This window comes from Arachis stenosperma, chromosome 7, assembly GCF_014773155.1.
Source record: "Arachis stenosperma cultivar V10309 chromosome 7, arast.V10309.gnm1.PFL2, whole genome shotgun sequence".
In the NCBI taxonomy this organism is placed as follows: domain Eukaryota; kingdom Viridiplantae; phylum Streptophyta; class Magnoliopsida; order Fabales; family Fabaceae; genus Arachis; species Arachis stenosperma.
This window is the reverse complement of record NC_080383.1, coordinates 4,634,749-4,653,779: the sequence shown is the minus strand read 5'-3', so window position 1 is coordinate 4,653,779 and position 19,031 is coordinate 4,634,749. Positions and strand designations below refer to the sequence as shown.

Genomic DNA, 19,031 nt, shown 5'->3' with positions numbered 1-19,031 from the left:
TAGCCATCAACTAGCCATCAATGATGATTTGATGGTGTGAGATTGGTGTGAGATTTCATCCAATGGCTCACCTTCCTCTGCTGGTTACATGCTGGCCAAAATTCAATAAAACTGTTGACCCCCTAGACTTTTCCATATATTAATATGACATCGTCAGATTCAATCTGTGTTATATTAAGTATTATAAATTTCACAATTTAATTATTTAATGTATTATTTCGTCAATAATAAACATATGCATAGAAATAGAGTGAAACAATTAATGGAATCATGTGGCTCCAAACATTTAGTGAGTATAAGGTTGTAGTTGCTGATGAACCTATAGTAGTAGTTAGGGGTGTTCATAGATTAGATCATATCTATATAAATTCATAGTATTTATCCGTATCTGATTTGTAATTTGAGGATATGATCTGATCTGTAAGATGATCGGATTGGATTGAATCGGATCCACACTCTAATCAGATAGAAGTAAATATGTTTAAAAAAGTAAACAAAAAAAATTATTGACTTTTTTTATAAAAATAAAATTTTTAATATTTTTTATTTTATGAATATATTTGATATCTGATCCAAACATAAAAAGTGCGAATATCGAATTTGATCTAATAAGTTTAGTGCGGATTAGATCGAAATTTCAGCTATATCCCATCTGTAAACACCCCTGACAATAATAACTAAAAAATTGTAATGATTATATTTTTAACTAAGGGGAAGTGCCAAAAAAAAAATACTAAATACAAGAACATTTAATCAAATATTAAAAGAAATTTTTACTTTAAAACAATTAGACTTTTTTTGCTCATATATATATATATATATATATATATATATATATGTAATAATAATAATAATAATAATAATAATAATAATAATAATAATAATAATAATAATAATAATAATAATAATAATAATAATAATAATAATAATAATAATAATAATATGATAATTGTTTTATATATCACACAAATATAAACATTTTTTTTCTATGATCTTAAGAAATATTTTGTAAGTCCCTAACCTTGTTATCAATTTTTGTAATGTTAGTCCTCATATTATCAATTTGATTCATATATAATTCGGATGATAAATTATTTGGTGACGTGCTTCTTTTTTTTTACTGTGATATACTTGTTTTTTACTATTATTATTATTATTATTATTATTATTATTATTATTATGTACATTAAAAAATAACAGGCTAAATTATTGCCATAACATAATAGAAGTATGGAAGTTTATCATTCTTCTCTAATGAAGGAAACAAAATTCTTTTCAATAGTTTATTTAACGTTTAGTAGAATAAAAATAAATTTTATTAGAATAAATTTTAGTACGAGTTTAATATTTTTATTCATCATAAAATATTTATAGAATTACTTGTAGATAAATTTTGGAAAAAATAAAAAAAAACCATGATTTTTTAATTTTATTTTTAAATAAACTTTATTTTTAATTTTAAAATAAATTTTAGTTTTATTTTTTAATAATATTAATTTTTTACCGTGTATAATTATTCAATTATTTTTTAATCATATATAAATAAATTACTCTTAATAAGACTTTTTTGTGTTATTCAATTATCTTTTGTAAAAAATAATTAATTATTAAAATAGTTAAACTTTTTACAACAAAAATAATAAAAAATTATAAACAAAAAAAATTAACCATCCTGATAATTTTTTGTATTTTTATTCATATTTTAATTATAAAAATAAATATAATTAAATTATATTATTTATGAAATATGACTATAAATGTAGATAAAATTTAGTTATATTACTTATATATAGTTTCATTGTATTGTATTGCTTATAAAGTTAGATTATAATTATGACAATAGAATTGTTCTTGTATTTTTATATGTGTGACTAATTGGTGGTGTTAAAACATTACTCTTAATTATAAATAAGGTTTATAATTTAAAAAATCAAAGATTCAATTAAAAAGATACGAAAAAAATGATGTTAAAATATTCTAACTCTTTAAAATAAAAATATTCGAAATTTAATTAAAAATTATTTAAAATTTAAACTCAATAAAAATTTATATTCAATATGTTTTGTATTAAATATATTTAATAACCTATTATATCATATTGGTTGAAATTAGTTTTTATAATGTTAATTTTTTAATAACACTTTATTAGAAAAGACCATCTTTTCAGAATTTTTTAAAAATTAATTAATATTATATATATTTTGTTACATTACATCTTGTTATAAAAAATTTATTTATTTTTAATGCTTATATTAAAAATAAAAATAAAATTTAAATTAGTAAATTTTAATGTATAATATAATAATAATATAGTAATTATTTTATATATTATATGAATAAAAATTAATTATTTTTTTATTTATAAAAATTTTAAGAGCTTGTTTTATATATATATATATTGATGAATGTGATATATTTTTTTATGTAAATAATTTTTTAAAAAAAATCTAATAGTTAATCTATTACTTTTTTTGTTTTAGTCCAAATTAAATATTTTTTATTGTTTTTGGGAAGAAAATCTTTTGAGAAATTTAATAACATGTGATGAGAAATACCGAATAAATTATATAGAAACCAATTAAAATACAACATAAAAACATCTTTAAAAAAAACTTTTTAAACGTCTTTTGAATATTTATTTTTATATTTTTAATTTTTTTAAAATATTAGACACTATTTTTTAAGCATCATCAGAATAACTTATAATATAAAATGAGTATATATGCATGCATGTGGACTACGTATAGTGATGAGAAGTTTCTCTAATTACTGTTTTTAGTAAAAGTGATTCGTTGTACTGACTATTCATTACAACTTAATATATTATGGAAAAATTATTATATTATCATATCACCAAAAGAAACGTTCAATACTTGTATAGGCAGGTATACTATATAAGTCAATTATATTCAATATAATGCTGTGTTATATTAAGTATTATAAATTTCACAATTTAATTATTTAATGTATTGTTTCGTCAATAATAAACATATGCATAGAAATAGAGTGAAACAGTTCATGGAATCATGTGGCTCCAAACATTTAGTGAGTATAAGGTTGTAGTTGCTGATGAGTATTAATCTATCGAGCACCCATACCACTTTACTAAGTGTCGTCAACATCATCATTCTGTTTAATTTGCATCCCAAACTAAGGATGTTGGAGGACCCAAGAGAATAATGACCAGGAAAAATTATATCTATATATACATATATACATACATGCTGTATGTTGTGTGGTTATGGATGCAGCTTCTGCTAAGTGGTTCATAGCATTCTTAACACCATGGGATGAGATTTTCGAATAAAGTTGGTTGTGCCAAATGCAAATAATGAAACACAACAAAAGCATGAAACACACTATTACATATCTATCATTTTATTTTTTTCTTCCTCGTTCTTATTCTCTTGCTTTCTTTATTCTTTTTCTTCTTCTTTCGTCTCTTGATTAATTTTTTCCCCAGCAACACGTTCTTCTTTTTTCCTGTCGCTGAGTTGGTTAAAAGTATCTTTACATCGAGCTTTTTTCTTTTGTGTTTTCTCAACAAATTTACAAGTTGCATGTAGATGTAATAATTTATGTATTTTTTTATCGGTTTAAGTTTTTTAAAAATAATATATTTTATGATAAAATATTAGAATTTTTATGACCTAAAAATTTAGAATTAGTTCTTTGTTAAACTCAAAAGAAAGAATTATTTTAACATGAGACTAATAAATAAATAAAAAAATCTATGCAAAATTCATACAATTCTGAAAAATAATCTCAGGTGAAAAAATGTGAAAATTTAGATGCAGTCAATTTTTTTGACTAAATTTTTATCTAATAGTTCTCAACGGTCAACTTTACATAAAATTGATTGTACTTAAATTTTTACCTAAATATAATCATTCATATATCTCTTCCTTAGGGCAATTTACCTAAATAAATTGTTTGCCCTTTAAATTTACGAAATTGCATTCTTTCAAACATGAAGACGCAAATACATTATTTCATATATAGCCAGCAAGGGATTACATGCAAATGGGGGAACACAGAAACCACTAAAGGCTGTCGCAGTTTCTTTATTGATGCTTGGTCATAAACCGCTACTGGCAGTAGCGATTTATGTGTATAGGGACACGTGCGTAAACCGCTAGAGACAACGGTTTACGGGATGATCCTTTCATGCATTGACATATTTTATTACCGTCTCATACTGTAGATACACCTAATTGGCTGCACACAACATAAAAAATATACACGAAACAATTAAATTCTACTATCTACGACGAATCCCCCTATCTAATAATAACAATTCTCTTAAACCATCAACAAATAAAAAAATAATAAAATAATTAAACTATTAACCTATTGGTCAAACGTTAAATCAAAGAAAACTTCATATTATAAAAATAATATAATAATAAATATAATAAATAACAGCCACAACTATAAAAATATGATAATAGTGAATATAATACTTCATATCATAAAAATATAATAATATAATTATAATAAATAAAATAAATAACAAGCACAATTATAAAATTTTGTCAAGTTAAAACAAAAAAAATAAAAAAAATTGTAAAATATAAAAAAAAATAATAAAAAAAGACTCATATGAGCATAAACAATAAAAATTCCAAAAAAAACCAATAACATAAAAAATAAAATTGATAAAAGAAAAATAAATTCAGTTAATTAATCATATTTGGAAATTAATGAAACAAAAATCACTATCCAAATCGATTCGTATGTATAGCTCTACTACATTCTACATCCTAACATGCAAAGCCTAATTTTAAACTATAAGAATTAAACTATAAATTCTAGTTTCTCTACCTTACATACAATTTTTCTAATTAACAAATGCTAACGCTAAAAAAAATAAAATATAACTGTCATCGTCATCAATGGCACCAGCAATATGGGCAACACCGTTCAGTCGGTACAAGCACTGTTCGTCTGCCATGATATTCAGCTGGAGGTTGGCACTCAGATACCTCAGACCCGCTTTTAAGTTGCTCTGACCTTTTTCTAGAATTTTCTCTCTCTAAACAACCTTAAAATGACTCCAAATGAGTATTCTGTGGCTATCTTCCATGGTTTATATAGGTATTCACTCTCCACATAAACCGCTATAGTCTCTAGCGGTTTATGCACGAGTCTCAATACACATAAACCGCTACTACCAATAGGGTTTATAGCCAAACACCAATAAATAAAAATCGCGACAGCCTCTAGCAATTTCTGTGTTTTCCCATTTGCATGTAATCTGCGGCTGGTTAGAATGGATTATGTGTTTACATCAACCGCATAGCAATTTCTAAACAATATATTTATGTCTTTATATTTAAAAGAATGTAATTACATAAATTTAAAAGACAAACATAAATTGTGCTCTTCCTTATCTAAAAAGATGTGTTAATTATAATCATTGTATATCTCCTTCTTATTATTTTATTAAACTTAATTTTAGGAAGAGTGATATAATGAAAAATATTTTTCAATATATATATATATATATATATACATAAAATATTGACAACTTTAATTTAAGAATTTTTTTATACGTAAATTTTCTATAAATTTATTTTGGGGAAAAAATATAAAATCGTGACTTTGATCCTTTTATTTCACTATGACATCCACTATAAAAATAATGGCTGAAATTTTATATAAATGAAAAACATTTTTATTATATTGTTAATTACTACAACCACATCAGCAACGAAAGCGAATTTAATTAAGCAACAAATGATGAAGTAATGTTAATGGTTGAGGTAGTCCCAAGTGAAGGGCTTAAAGACATGATTTGCCATAGACTCAATGAAATGTATGTGGGGTTTGAGAAGGTGCATGTACACCACCCAATCACCATTTTTCTTAGGACTTGGCATTGGCATCACATATCCAGCATCACCACCCCAATGAAAATGGTATGATCCCAACACGGGTTTTCCCCAACCAAAGTCAACTTTTGACTCTGGAAATCTTTGACCACAAGACACCACAAGAGCGGGTCCCACATCCATTGTGTTGCCACAATAAATTCTGGCCAACGCTGGTGAGGGACGGTGCTCTTCCACCCAGTCAATGAGCCCTAGGAAGTGTTCTTCCGTCAATGCCGTTTCCAGAAACTTGTGAACCTCTTCTGCCACCCAACTCAACGGCTTCTCCACCAACTCCTCCACCGCTTTCCCGCCAAAAGGGATAGAAAGCACATTACCAAAATAATCATCCATCGTAGCTTCTTTGAGCCTCTTCCTTCCATCAACCACCACACCCATCTTGGCAACAAGCCTTTTCTCGCTAGAGGAGGAGGATGTAGCCATGGCAACCATCTTCCACAAGAACGCGGTGAAAGATTCAAGCTTTGTGCGGTTCTTGATAGGATCCGATGAGCTTGCAAGTGATTGCATGTGGCTGAGTTGATCGGCCGTGGTGTAATATATCCGGCTTATGAGTGAGTTGAAATTATTGGGTTCGAGTTGATGAGATGGTGGTGGAAGGGAAACATACATGGCGTCCAGGGAAGGCTGGATGCAAAGAGGGCGTCGAGGGATGAGGAGGGAGTGACGAAAACACGGCTGTGCTGCGGTGGTGGGCTTCATGGGCCGGGCTATCTCGGCCCATGAGACTAGGAACATGTTTGCTGAGTGTGCGTCTGCTATGCGATGATCGAACGTGCATGCCACTATTATCCCCCCACATTTTAAAGATGTCACCTGCAATTAGATACTAAATTCTATTGATTATATTATATAATTAGAGTAATGTTAGGGTCCACCAATATTTGTGATTGGTAGCTATCAACTAGCGATCAATGATGATTTGATGGTGTGAGATTGGTGTAAGATTTCATCCAATGGTTCACCTTTTTCTGCAGGTTACATACTAGCCAAAATGCAATAAAATTGTTGGCCCCTAGACTTTTCCATTTAATTATATGCCAATTGATGGTTGCAAGGTATGAAAATGTTTTTAATATTTTTATTGTCAAATATTTTTATAAGATATAAAAGATAATCTGGTGCCTAAGCATTTTACATTCATCAAATTTAAAAAAGAGTCGCATCTAAAGAATGTAATATCCACAATTTAACCTAATAATTATAGAGAGTCACTCTAATAAAGATATTTAAAATATTTTTTTAAAGATTTTTTTAATAATTAAAATTTAACATATATAATCGATTAAATCGTGTTATTTTTATCAAAATTATGTCAGATAAATTAATTTAACCAAAAAATGGTGAATCGAATTTTAAATCGGTCTAAATTAATATTATTTTTTATAAAAAAATGACTATAATATCCCTATTATAGAAAATGACTAAAATACTTTTATTATATATATTAATTTTGAGAATCGTAAATTCTAGCATTTTTCTTCTCTATCATCATACAGTTAGGATTTAAAGTTTTTAAAATATACATGTACATATAATATAATAGAAGTATTTTAGTTATTTTTTATAACAAAAATATTATAGTTATTTTTTATAAAAAAATATTAATTTATACCAATTCAAAATTAAATTTATTAATTTTTTGGCTAAACTGATTTATTCGGTCTAATTTTAATTTTAAAAAAATACAGTTTAATTAATTATATATGTTAAATTTTAATTTTTAAAAAATATCTAAAAAAAGATATTTTTCACATCTTTATTATTTAAGTGGCTCCATAATTATATCAATGACGATTTTCACCATTTAAATATATAATCTTGAGATTAAATGTATACAAAATTCTTTAAATATTTTTTATGGTTAAATAAAGTACAAACTCATCACATGTTCAATGCCTATTATCAATTCTACTTTTTTTTTATAGTATATGTGTGAAATTTGTCCATTATTTTTTTTAAATCAAAAGGTATTCATTTCATAATAAAAAGAATACAATTGGGTTTATTAAAGACAAAAATAAATAAAAATAATTAAAAGATAAAGAATCTAAAAAGATGACTTTAATCCCTAATATTTTACTTGCAGGAACGTGAGAGGGCATAAAAGAGTTATAAAAGAGAAATAGTAAAGTTTGTCCCTCAGCCAAGATGCATAGATTACACTTTGATGAAACTCAAGTTGTGTATAATAAATCTCTATAATAATGTATATATAGTTGCTGTCAGCATTAGAACTATATATCTGAACTAACTAAACGGTTGTAAAGTTGATAACTAAAAATTATTAGATAATTTAGTTTATTTAATTAAATTGTTATTTAAAAATTATTAATTATTAATTTTATATAAAAATAATTAAACAAAAATTTTCATCTTAAAATAATCAATATCTTTACGAATAAAAAAAATTATCTACACCACACATTTTGTACTACTCTTATTCCCATTTTAGTTGTAAATATTTTAATTTAATTATATTTTTATGAAATTTGATTATAAGTAGTTTTATAACTATAGATATAAAACTATTCAATATATTTTATACAGATGACCTGTTGGTAAGTGGTAATAACTAATTTATAATATTTATGTAACATGACTTGTACTGTTATGTATATCTGATAAAAAAAACTAGCTAGCATTCATGATTTAAGATTTTTAAAAGAGCGTATATATGAACACTTAAATTTTTAGAAATATGATACACTATAATATACCATGAAAATTTTTTTAAATGTATTTAAAATATCAGTATTCTAATAATTTTAACAATTAATTTTAATTAATATATATTATATATCTTTTATAATTAAAATCAATGATTAAAATTATTTAGAACACTGATGTATCCAGTAGTACCCTTAAAATTCTTATAAATATTATATGAAAAAGTATAAGTAACCAACAATATTTTTGAACAATATATAAATAATATGAATTAATAGAGTTAAAAGAGTAAATTTAAATTAGTAGCATTAAATTAGAGTGTAATATATTTTTATTTGATTAGTAGTTGTTCATGTTGTTCAAGATAGTCATTGTTTACTTAACATTTCCCATACTATATATACCTGAACAGCAAGGATGCCATGCTTCTTCTTTGGAACAAGCTTTCCTTCAATGGATTCATCAGGGTTGTATAAGTTAAGATGATGAAGGTGAACATCAGCCTCAGCCTCAACAAAATCAACCCCACGGTTATTGCAAAGAATCTCAGGTTCACCCATGGAGTTTTGCACCACCTCACCAGCAAAGACATAATAGGAAACCAAAACCTGAGCCAATGCATTCTTAAGGGACTCCACCATTGATCCAAAGCTCAGCGTTGTGTTGTTATTATTGTTGTAGCAAAAGAAGACACCAACGTCAACGGGTGGAAGAAGGAGGTCAAGGTTTGAGAACGGTAACCGATGGTTTTGAATTGGCAAAACCGCCGCAACAACCTCTTCCTTCGTCACACTCACTTTGAACGCTACTTCTTCTTTTCCATTATTACCCCCCATTATTATTTTGTTATAGGCTAGAAAAATATACTAATCAAAATATCAATATTAGGATTACTAGAGGGCAATAATAACAATAATAATAGAAGTGGTGATGGTATTGATTTTGAGAGTATTAATTAAGAGGCTTGCTACACATACAAGTCTTTTTGACTTACAAGTTTTACAAGTTGCTACACATTAGAGTCTTTTAATGCGTTATTTAGTTTCCAAAGCGCTACACTCACCGTGAATTATGAACGACTCATCTTCCTCTTCCTCTTCCTCTTCCTCTTCTTCTTTCTTCTTCTTCTTCACTCACCCGTGAATTATGAAAAAACTCATCTTCCTCTTCCTCTTCCTCTTCTCTTCCTTTCTTCTCTTCTTCTTCTTCACTCACCGTGGATTATGAACAACTCATCTTCCTCTTCCTCTCCTCTTCCTTTCTCTCCTTCTTCTTCTTCTTCCTCCTCTTCCTCCATGTATTCTCGTTTCCTTTGCCTTTTCATTAGTTGTTTTATTTGCGTTATTACTGGTATTCTTGCTTCGTTTTTTTCGATTTTCATGGTTTCTGAAATCAAGCTTTGAACGTTTTGAAGATAATGGAACTTCAGAAATACACCCAAACGATTATAGAAAATACACCCAAACGATAGATTCTTCGTTATTCTCTTTGTCTTTTCATTAGTTGTTTTACTTGCATTTATTACTGGTATTCTTGCTTCTTTTTTTTCGATTTTCATGGTTTCTGAAATCAAACTTTGAAATCGTTTTGAAATAATAGAACTTCAGAAATACACCCAAACGATTATAGAAAATACACCCAAACGATATTTCTTCGTTATTCTCTTTGCCTTTTCATTAGTTGTTTTACTCGTTTATTACTGGTATTCTTACTTCTTTTTTTTTCGATTTTCATGGTTTCTGAAATCAAACTTTGAAATCGTTTTGAAAATAATAGAACTTCAGAAATACCCAAACGATTATAGAAAATACACCCAAACGATATTTCTTCGTTATTCTCTTTGCCTTTTCATTAGTTGTTTTACTCGTTTATTACTGGTATTCTTACTTCTTTTTTTTCGATTTTCATGGTTTCTGAAATCAAGCTTTGAAATCGTTTTGAAAATAATGAAACTTCAGAAATACACCCAAACGATTATAGAAAATACACCCAAATGACACTTTATGCATAATTCAGAACTCTTTCTCTTTCTCCTCCTCATATTCTGCTGCTTCTTCTTCTTCAAAAATGATTTCAGAGCTTGATATCAAAAAATAATGGAAATCAAGAATAACGAAAAAAGAAAACAAAGAGAAAAACACGTAAATGAAGAAGGAGAAAGAGAAGGCAAAAAACGAAAGAAAAGAAGAAGAAGAAGAGGAGGAAGAGGAAGAAGAATGTGCAGCAAGAAGAAGAAGACGGTGCAGTGAAATTGTGCAGTAACGGTTGAAGAAGGAAAAAGAGAAAGTAAGAAACGAAAGAAAAGAAGAAGAAGAGGAAGAGGAAGAAGAACGTGCAGTAACGTTCAAACGCGCTAATATAATAACTTGTAAAGACTTGTATAAAAAAATGCTTGTATGTGGAGAATTTCTCATTAATTATTTGATGAATTTGAGCTACGAAGTTTTGTTAGCATGTATTTATAGGCGGGTGTTATACCTTACACTACTTGTGTATGGACAAAGACATGTGAATATATATAATTCCATAAACGTGGTTGTTGAGACTTGCGAGGATTAATTGTAACTATCACTACACTGCAGCAAAACCAATAGATGGAGGTGGTTTCAAAAAGGTGAAAATTCACGTGTAATTGTTTTTTTATTAAATTATTATCTAAGGATTATTAATGGATTTGATTAAATTATTATCTAACAGTTATTAATTATCAATTTCACACAATGAATCTAAAAAAATGATTGCAGTTTAATTGACAATAATTTTGTAGCCTCTCCTATAAATAAAAAATATTATTCGTACACTAAAATCAGTTACTAAAATAAGTCATCAATATATTGTGTATAAATATATATGTAGTTTAATTTATTTTTAATGTGTATTTGTATTCCAATACATATTTTATAATGATAACTAACTTTAGTGACTGATTTTAGTGGACACTATAGTCACTTACAAATTTATACATAGACTCCACTAGTAAATATATAATTTTAGCTAAAATAAAAGTAATAATTTTTAATATTTAAAAATAAATTTTAATTTAAAAAATATAAAAAGTTTAACATTTAATTTTACTAACATCTTTCTAAGTGTTGCCAAAATTATATAGTCGCTACTGTCACAATTCACAAGGTGCTTGAAGTGGACTAACGAAAATATAACAAAGATGAAATTAAAGACAATAAAATCGTCACCAATTTCATTAAGGAAAACTCGGATAAAATCATTTGTGGGTGAGAATTAATATTTTGAATTAAAGACGTCTTAAATTCAAGAGTCTAATTATACAAAAATATAAAAACTTAATTCAACTGCAACCCTAATAATATGTTCATTTAAAATGGTTACAGGTATATTCTGTGAATTTTTATCATTTAAATAATACTTGTATTTTTTTAATTTAAACAATAAAGATAATATTATTTATATGAATAATAATTAAACAAAGACAATTTTATAAAGAAAAGAATACTTACTTTTTTTGGTCTTATACTATACATACTCACCATACTCACCCAGAATACAAAGATTTCTATTAGGGGTGTATATGGACCAGACCACATTGAGTTTGGTTTAATCTATATTCAATTCAAAATATAAACTGGACCTAATTTTTAGACCATAACTCGATTCTAAACCTGATGAAACTTACGCACATTTGGGTCGGGTGAAAATCGGGTCTTTAGCATGTAAAAATCACATAATCTCCAACAATTATTTCACAATTCACATAGTAAAATTCACTTAAAAAAATATAACAAGAACCAACAATTCTCTAAAATTAAAGCATAACTATAATCAATACTAATATTGTCTAATAACACCAAATATTTAAATCAATACAAATAATACTATTATGCATTAGTCTAAAATCTTATGCATTTTAAACATAAAACATTAACTTATAATTTTATAATGACTAATAACACAAAATATTAAAGTTTACAATATTTAAATTCCACATAAGAACAGCCATCATCCATCACTAATAACACAAAATATTAATTGTGTACGATGACCGGGTCACTGGGTCGAGTTCGGGTGACCCGAGCTATGGCTCGGACCCGACACGAAATAATGACCGGATCTATTTTTTATGACTTTTATCCGACTCTAGACCCGATGAAATCACACTAAATTAGTCCCTAAAGTGTTCGGAGTCAGACCAAATTTTCAGACCGGACCGAGCCATGTACACCCCTACTTTCTATACTTCTATACTTTAATTGTATTTTTTCAAAACAAAGCACAATTAAATTAAAAAAAAAAGAAAAAACATAAATGGACACCCCAAAAAATGAAAGCTATGCTGCATGCTGGAATCAGATATACAATTGTCTTGAGGAAAAATCCAAAACATCAAGAGGTAACCAAAAAACTAAGCTAAACACTGCAAAAAAAAAAGGATAAATAAATAAATAATATAAATACCAAAAAAAGATAAATAAATAAATAAAACAATGACACATGCATATCACTCCCACAATTCCACGGTTATGATTTGAAAAGAAGAGAAAATTTATTCTTTTAATTTCTTGTATACAGTGCACACTTACGCGCAAGACATAATATTTTTTATAAACACTTATGCAAACAACCCTTGGAATCCATGCACCCCATGTCACACCATATGCATACAACAACACAACACTTTGATAACTTCACTTTTAAGTTTCAATGCTCTAAACTCCATAATTTTTTTTTTTAAATCAGATTACACAACATGGTAAAATAATTTTTTTTCCCTTAAAATTTGTTAAAATTTTAAAAAATACTTTTAAATTTTATTTTAATTCAATATTATTTTAAAAATTTTCGATTTATATTAAATATACCTCTTATGGTTAATATTTCAAAAAACTTAAAATTAATTCAACAATAACTTATAAAAATAACCTTTATCACAAATAAATCATATGTATTTATCATGCTAGATTGATCTTAATATTTTTTTGAAATTAGCTGTTAAAAATATATTTAATGTAAATCAAAATTTTTTAAAATAAAATTAAAATAAAATAAAAATTATGAATATTTTTAAAATTTTTTTGATAAATTCTAAAGATATAAAATATTATTTCCCCTTTTATATTCACTTCCAAATTCCATTTCTCTGAGATTTTCCCCACTTAACACACTTCATTCTTCATTTTTTCTCTCGTGCATGCAGCACAACAGTTATGAATGTACATACATGATGTAAGATTGTAAGGAAAAAAAATAAATGAAGTGTGTTTTCGTGATTTACATTATCATATATTTTTCAAGGTACATATATCTCTTTTCTTCTAGTGTTTATATAATTTTATTTTATTTGCAAATTAAAAAAGTTATAAAACTTTATGCAAAACTGAACTGGAGAAAAAAAAAAGTAAATGCATTATTATTTAAACATAAAAATAAACAAATATTAAAATTACTATTTGAAATGAAAGAATTACCTAGCAATGAATACGTCTTTTTCTTCCCTTTGGCTTTTTAGTTTGTACCTTAAAAATATCTCTACCGAAAATTTTCAGATTTGGCTGAGTTTCAAAAGAAAAAAAAAAAGAAAAAGTAAAGTACCCTTTTGATTCTCACGTTGAGAGTGAATCCTATATATTTTGGTTTTTAATATTTTAATTATCTTAATTTTATCGTAAAACGTTCAAAATAGTATTAATATTATCCCACCGTTAAATTCTTTTTTAACACTTAATGAAATTGATATATTATTAATAATATTTTGTTAAAATTATTTTTGTTCAATTTTCTTCTTCCACCTTTACCTTTTTAACAAGTTCAAATTCCATTTTTTTATTCTCTTTTTCTGATATGAGCAAATGTAATTTTAATAAAAATATTATTAATAGTATATTAAATCTGTTAATTGTTAGGAAAAATTTTGATAATAAAATAACATTGATATCATTTTAAATATTATGAAATAAAAATAAGATGATTCAAACTTTATGAACTAAAATAAAATTTATCTCAAACGTTGACTATCAAAACAATACTTTACCAAAAAAATCTACAATGATTTATTTCCAGCGCATTTGTCACTGATCTTACATTTTTACTCAGAATAACATGCATTGATGCCTTGTATCTTTAGTTATAATATTTTTAGATCTACTTTTGATATTTTGGAATTAAATAATTAGATCAAAGTTTTGCTATACTTTTGATATTTTGGAAATAAATTATATAAACGTTTTGATAAATGATAATAATAACAAGTGTATTTATAATACTCGTTAATGCTTTTACTTATTTAAAATGTTTTGACGCTTTTTATAAAGTTTTTGTTCAATAAATGTTTTAAAAATTAAAATATTTAGTCTTTCCATAAAAATCTTCTACATTCTTTTTATAAAATTTTTTATTAATTTATTCTTGTTATCAACTTTATTTTTCTCTTGGAGACAAATTTTGCATAATAAGCTACGTAGATAGAGTTTGCATAATAATTTGTAAACCCAATAAGATATTACTATATTTAACCAAATGACATACTTTGAATGTGACACTAAATAGCAAGTGCACTAGCCATTTCAAGAAATAAAAATAATGGTAGAGTATCGTTCTTATGAAAAATTATCAAGTATTCAATTTGCTTTTTCAACTATTATTTAGATTGATACAATTTAATTGTATTGCTGATTTAATTTATGCTTTAGAATGCAGTAAAAATATAAATAATAACAAGAGCATTTAATAGAAAAACTTGTATAGAATAAATCACAATTGCCAGAACATTTGATTTTACCACAATCCAGATTATGAAAGTTTATATACACTACTATAATTCTAGCTTGAATTAATCAAACCAAGCATAATCAATTGCTTAATCAACAACAAGAAGAGATATTTGATTATTATTAAATTCATATGTTTTTTTAATGAAATTGCCATAATTGAATTAATTGAAAAATCTTACACCATCAAATTCTAAGTCGGATTGACAGCATATGAAATGCAATTGCTACCTTCCGATCCCCCTTAAGAAACTAATAATGACAGAACTTTAGACTCAACGAAAAAATTCAGCACTTTGCTGGCTTTATGATGACATATTCTTAAAGTAAATTATATGATAAAAATGTAAATTTACAGTTTTTTGTTTTTATAGAACGAAATAATACTTAAGAAAACTAAGATCCATATTTTGAAGAATAATAATATAATAAAAAATAACTACAAAAAAATTATACTTTTTGTACCACTTTAATTTAGATAATAGCTAGAGTGTCTCTATTCCTAATATTTCCATTGTGTAATTAAAAAACATCAAGAGGGAAATGTCCTGGAAATGGCTTTATTTGTATCTGCATTAACTTCAACTTGTGGTTCTTCGGCAGTTCCAGTATTTTCATCAGTGGTCCCCAAGCAAAGCTCGTTCAGCCTCTTGATGGCAGCATCTAGATCATTGCCACATTCCTGAAGTGCTCTCTCTAGAACAAGCTCATCCATGTGAGGGAAAAGAGTTCGAAGGTGAGGAGCGAATCGAATCGGTGATGATGAGTAACGTAGCTTCTTGGAGAGTGGCGGCGAAGGGGCAAGTTCTTGGAAGAAAGATCTCTTGCTTCCGCACACGGCAGCAGACATCGTTCCCCGCTCGATAATTCAGCTCCCCCGAAAATCAATTTCAATTTCGATTGGAATAAAAAAGTTATCGAATAATGGTTCTAGGGTTAGGGTTCGAGAATAAAACGACGAAGCCCAATTAAAATTGAATAGAAAGAAAGGGGTTTTAGATTAAGTGCGGAAGATAAAAGATTGAAAGATGGAATAATTGGATTGAAATATATATATATAAGTGGCAAAGTGCTAAAATAATTAGAATTTTAGATGATTCTGATACAAAAAATTAAGGGTTAAGTACTGAAATCGTCCCTAAGGTGTGGAGTGAAAATTAAAATCGTCTCTAACCTTTTTTTGTTATTAAAATCATCATCAACGTTACAAAACGTTATAAAATCGTTCTTTTTCACTTCAATTTTATTTTTTTTTACCATATTACCCTTCATTATTAATAAAAATAATTAAAAATAATATTAAAAAATTAAAACAAACCTCCCCCCCAAAACACCCCCTCCCCCCTCCCTCACTCCCTCCCGCCTCCTCCCTCAGCCCACTCTCTCACCCCCCACCCCTCAACCCTCAGCCCCCCTCCTGTAACTCCCTCACTCACCCTCCCGTAACTCCTTTAACCCACTCCCTCATCCCTCCCCCCTCCCGTAATATCCCTCACCCATCACCCCACTCCCCTCACTCTCCTGTAACTCCCTCACCCCACTCCCTCACCCCCTCTCCCAGAACCCACCACCACCTCCACCTCAGAAAATCATAACTCAGAAAATCAGAACTCAAAAAATCAGAATAATCAAAACTCAGCAATAATAATTAACAAATTCAGCAATAACAATAATCAAAACTCAGCAATAAGCAATAATCAAAACTCAGCAACAATTCACAAAAAATTCAGAAATTCTACAAAAAAAATTCAGTTCACAGAAGAAGAAGAAGAAGAGTGGCAGATCACAGGCGGTAGGGCGGCGGTGCAGCGGTGGCGGCGTCCGTGAAGACTGGTGGCGACGGCGAGGACTCTTTCCCTTTCCCCTCTTCTTCTCGAAACCCCCTCCCCCCTCTTTTCCCTTTGCGTTCCCTTCCCCCTTTTCCCGAGGAGTAGAGCAGTGACGGCAGCGAAGAGTGGCGGCGACAGCAAAGAGCGGCAGCGGCAGCGAAGTGCGGCGGTGGTAATGAAGACCAGTGGCGGCGGCGAGAAGAGAAGAATAAGAAGATGATGATGGTGGTGGTGGTGCGGTGCGGCAGGCGGCAGTGCAGTGGTGCGGCGGTCCCCTTCCCTCCCCCCTCCACCCCCGCCCCCTTTTTCTCCCCCCTTTCTTTCTCTCCCCACCCCTTCTCTGATCTATCCCTTTTTTTCCTTTCTTTTTAATTTAATTTATATTTATTTTATTTTATAATTATATTTATTTTATTTTATAATTTTTTTAATGAGGGGTAGTTTGGTAATAAAAAAATAAAATTGGTAAAAAAGATGATTTTAAAGCATTTTTTAACGTTGATGATGATGTTAATAACGAAAAGAGGTCGGAGACGATTTTGATTTTGACCCAAGACGTTAGGGACGATTTCAGTACTTAACCAAAAAATGAACAATAATTAACTTAAAAAAATAAATATAACAATTTTTTTTAAAAAATAATATATAAATTTAATAATTATTGTCTTATAGATTTTAATTTTAATATAGTAATAATAATATAAAAATTGTGAAAATTCAGGTACAGTCGACTTTACGTGAAGTTGATAGTTGAGAGTCGTTAGATAAAAATTAAGTCGAATAAGTCATATTATCTAACGACTTCCAACTATTAATTTCACGTAAAATCGACTGCACCTGAGTTTTTCCCTATAAAAATACTTACAATAATATCATCTAATCAAATTTTATGATTTGTAAAACTATTCGAGTGGTGGGAAGTAAACTAAACTATATAGTTTATATGAGTTATGCTACACATATAAGTTTTTTTGGTTTATAAGTCCTACAAGTTGGACCAAGTCTAACAAAAACTACATTTATCCACTGGAGCGTGATAACGCGCGCATCACTCAACCGTTTTCAAAGCGCGCTCTCACTCACCATTATAGAAGACGCTTCTTCTTTACGTTCTTTCTTCTCCTCCTCCTCCTCTTCCTTCTTCTTCTCCTTTTTCTTTGCGTTTTTTTTTTCATTTTTCTTCACGTGTTTTATCTTCATTGTTATTTTTTTATTACTGTTGTTGTTGCTGCATTTTTTTCCTCCTCCTCTTTCTATTAATTTTGTAATATTATGTATTTTTTTCTTCTTTGTTTAATTTTTACTTTCAAGAAAAATTATAAGAAAACGAAATAAGAAGATGAGGAAGAAGAAGGCAGTAGAAGATGAGGAGGAAGAAGAGGAAGAGTTTTGAATTATACAGAACTTATCAGAATAAAAATACACCCAAATATCTTCGTGTTACACCCAAATTTACTGCAAATACAGATAAATATTTTTCTAATGCTGCATTTTTCTTCTTCTTCTTTTTTTTTTCTTATTTCTTTCTTTCTTTTAGTTAAATGAATGTAAGTTCATCCTCTTCTAAGTAATTTTGCAACATTATGTGTTTCTTCTTCTTCTTTGTTTTTGATTTTTTTTATTCTTGTTAAGAGAGTAAAATAAGAAGAAATTTGAGAAGTTAAGATAAAAAGGAAAAGATAACTAAGAAAAAAAGAATAATAAGAAGATGGTGATGATGATAAAAAAAAGCAATAGAGAAAAATGAAGAGTTTTAAATTATATATGTAGAACTTATCAGAATAAAAATACACCCAATAATTTTTAAAAGACACCCAAATATCTTCGTGTTACACCCAAATATTTTCGTGCTATACCCAAATTTGCTGCAGAAAAATGTTTCCTGTAATGTTATATTT

General features: G+C 27.8%; 2 protein-coding genes across 2 annotated transcripts; both read right to left on the bottom strand.

Annotated features, from left to right (window-relative positions):
- Positions 1-5,743: 5,743 nt before the first annotated feature.
- On the bottom strand, positions 5,744-9,400 carry LOC130939250 (coniferyl alcohol acyltransferase-like). The gene is made up of 2 exons (XM_057867370.1): positions 8,969-9,400; positions 5,744-6,710 (listed from the first exon to the last, which is right to left on the bottom strand). Exons 1-2 carry the CDS (start codon positions 9,398-9,400, stop codon positions 5,754-5,756), a joined length of 1,389 nt encoding a protein of 462 aa, XP_057723353.1. The 3' UTR covers positions 5,744-5,753.
- Positions 9,401-15,836: 6,436 nt separating this feature from the next.
- LOC130939249 (uncharacterized) lies at positions 15,837-16,154 on the bottom strand. The gene has a single exon (XM_057867369.1). It carries the CDS (start codon positions 16,152-16,154, stop codon positions 15,837-15,839), a length of 318 nt encoding a protein of 105 aa, XP_057723352.1.
- Between the last annotated feature and the right edge of the window lie 2,877 nt (positions 16,155-19,031).

Bases quoted from the DNA above. Each gene is read 5' to 3' on its own strand.
- LOC130939250 (XM_057867370.1), bottom strand. From the start codon at position 9,400: ATGGGGGGTAATAATGGAAAAGAAGAAGTAGCGTTCAAAGTGAGTGTG. The intron at 6,711-8,968 runs GTATATATAGTA...ATCTAATTGCAG, and splicing joins ATGGCATCCTTGCTGTTCAG to GTGACATCTTTAAAATGTGG.
- LOC130939249 (XM_057867369.1), bottom strand. From the start codon at position 16,154: ATGTCTGCTGCCGTGTGCGGAAGCAAGAGATCTTTCTTCCAAGAACTT.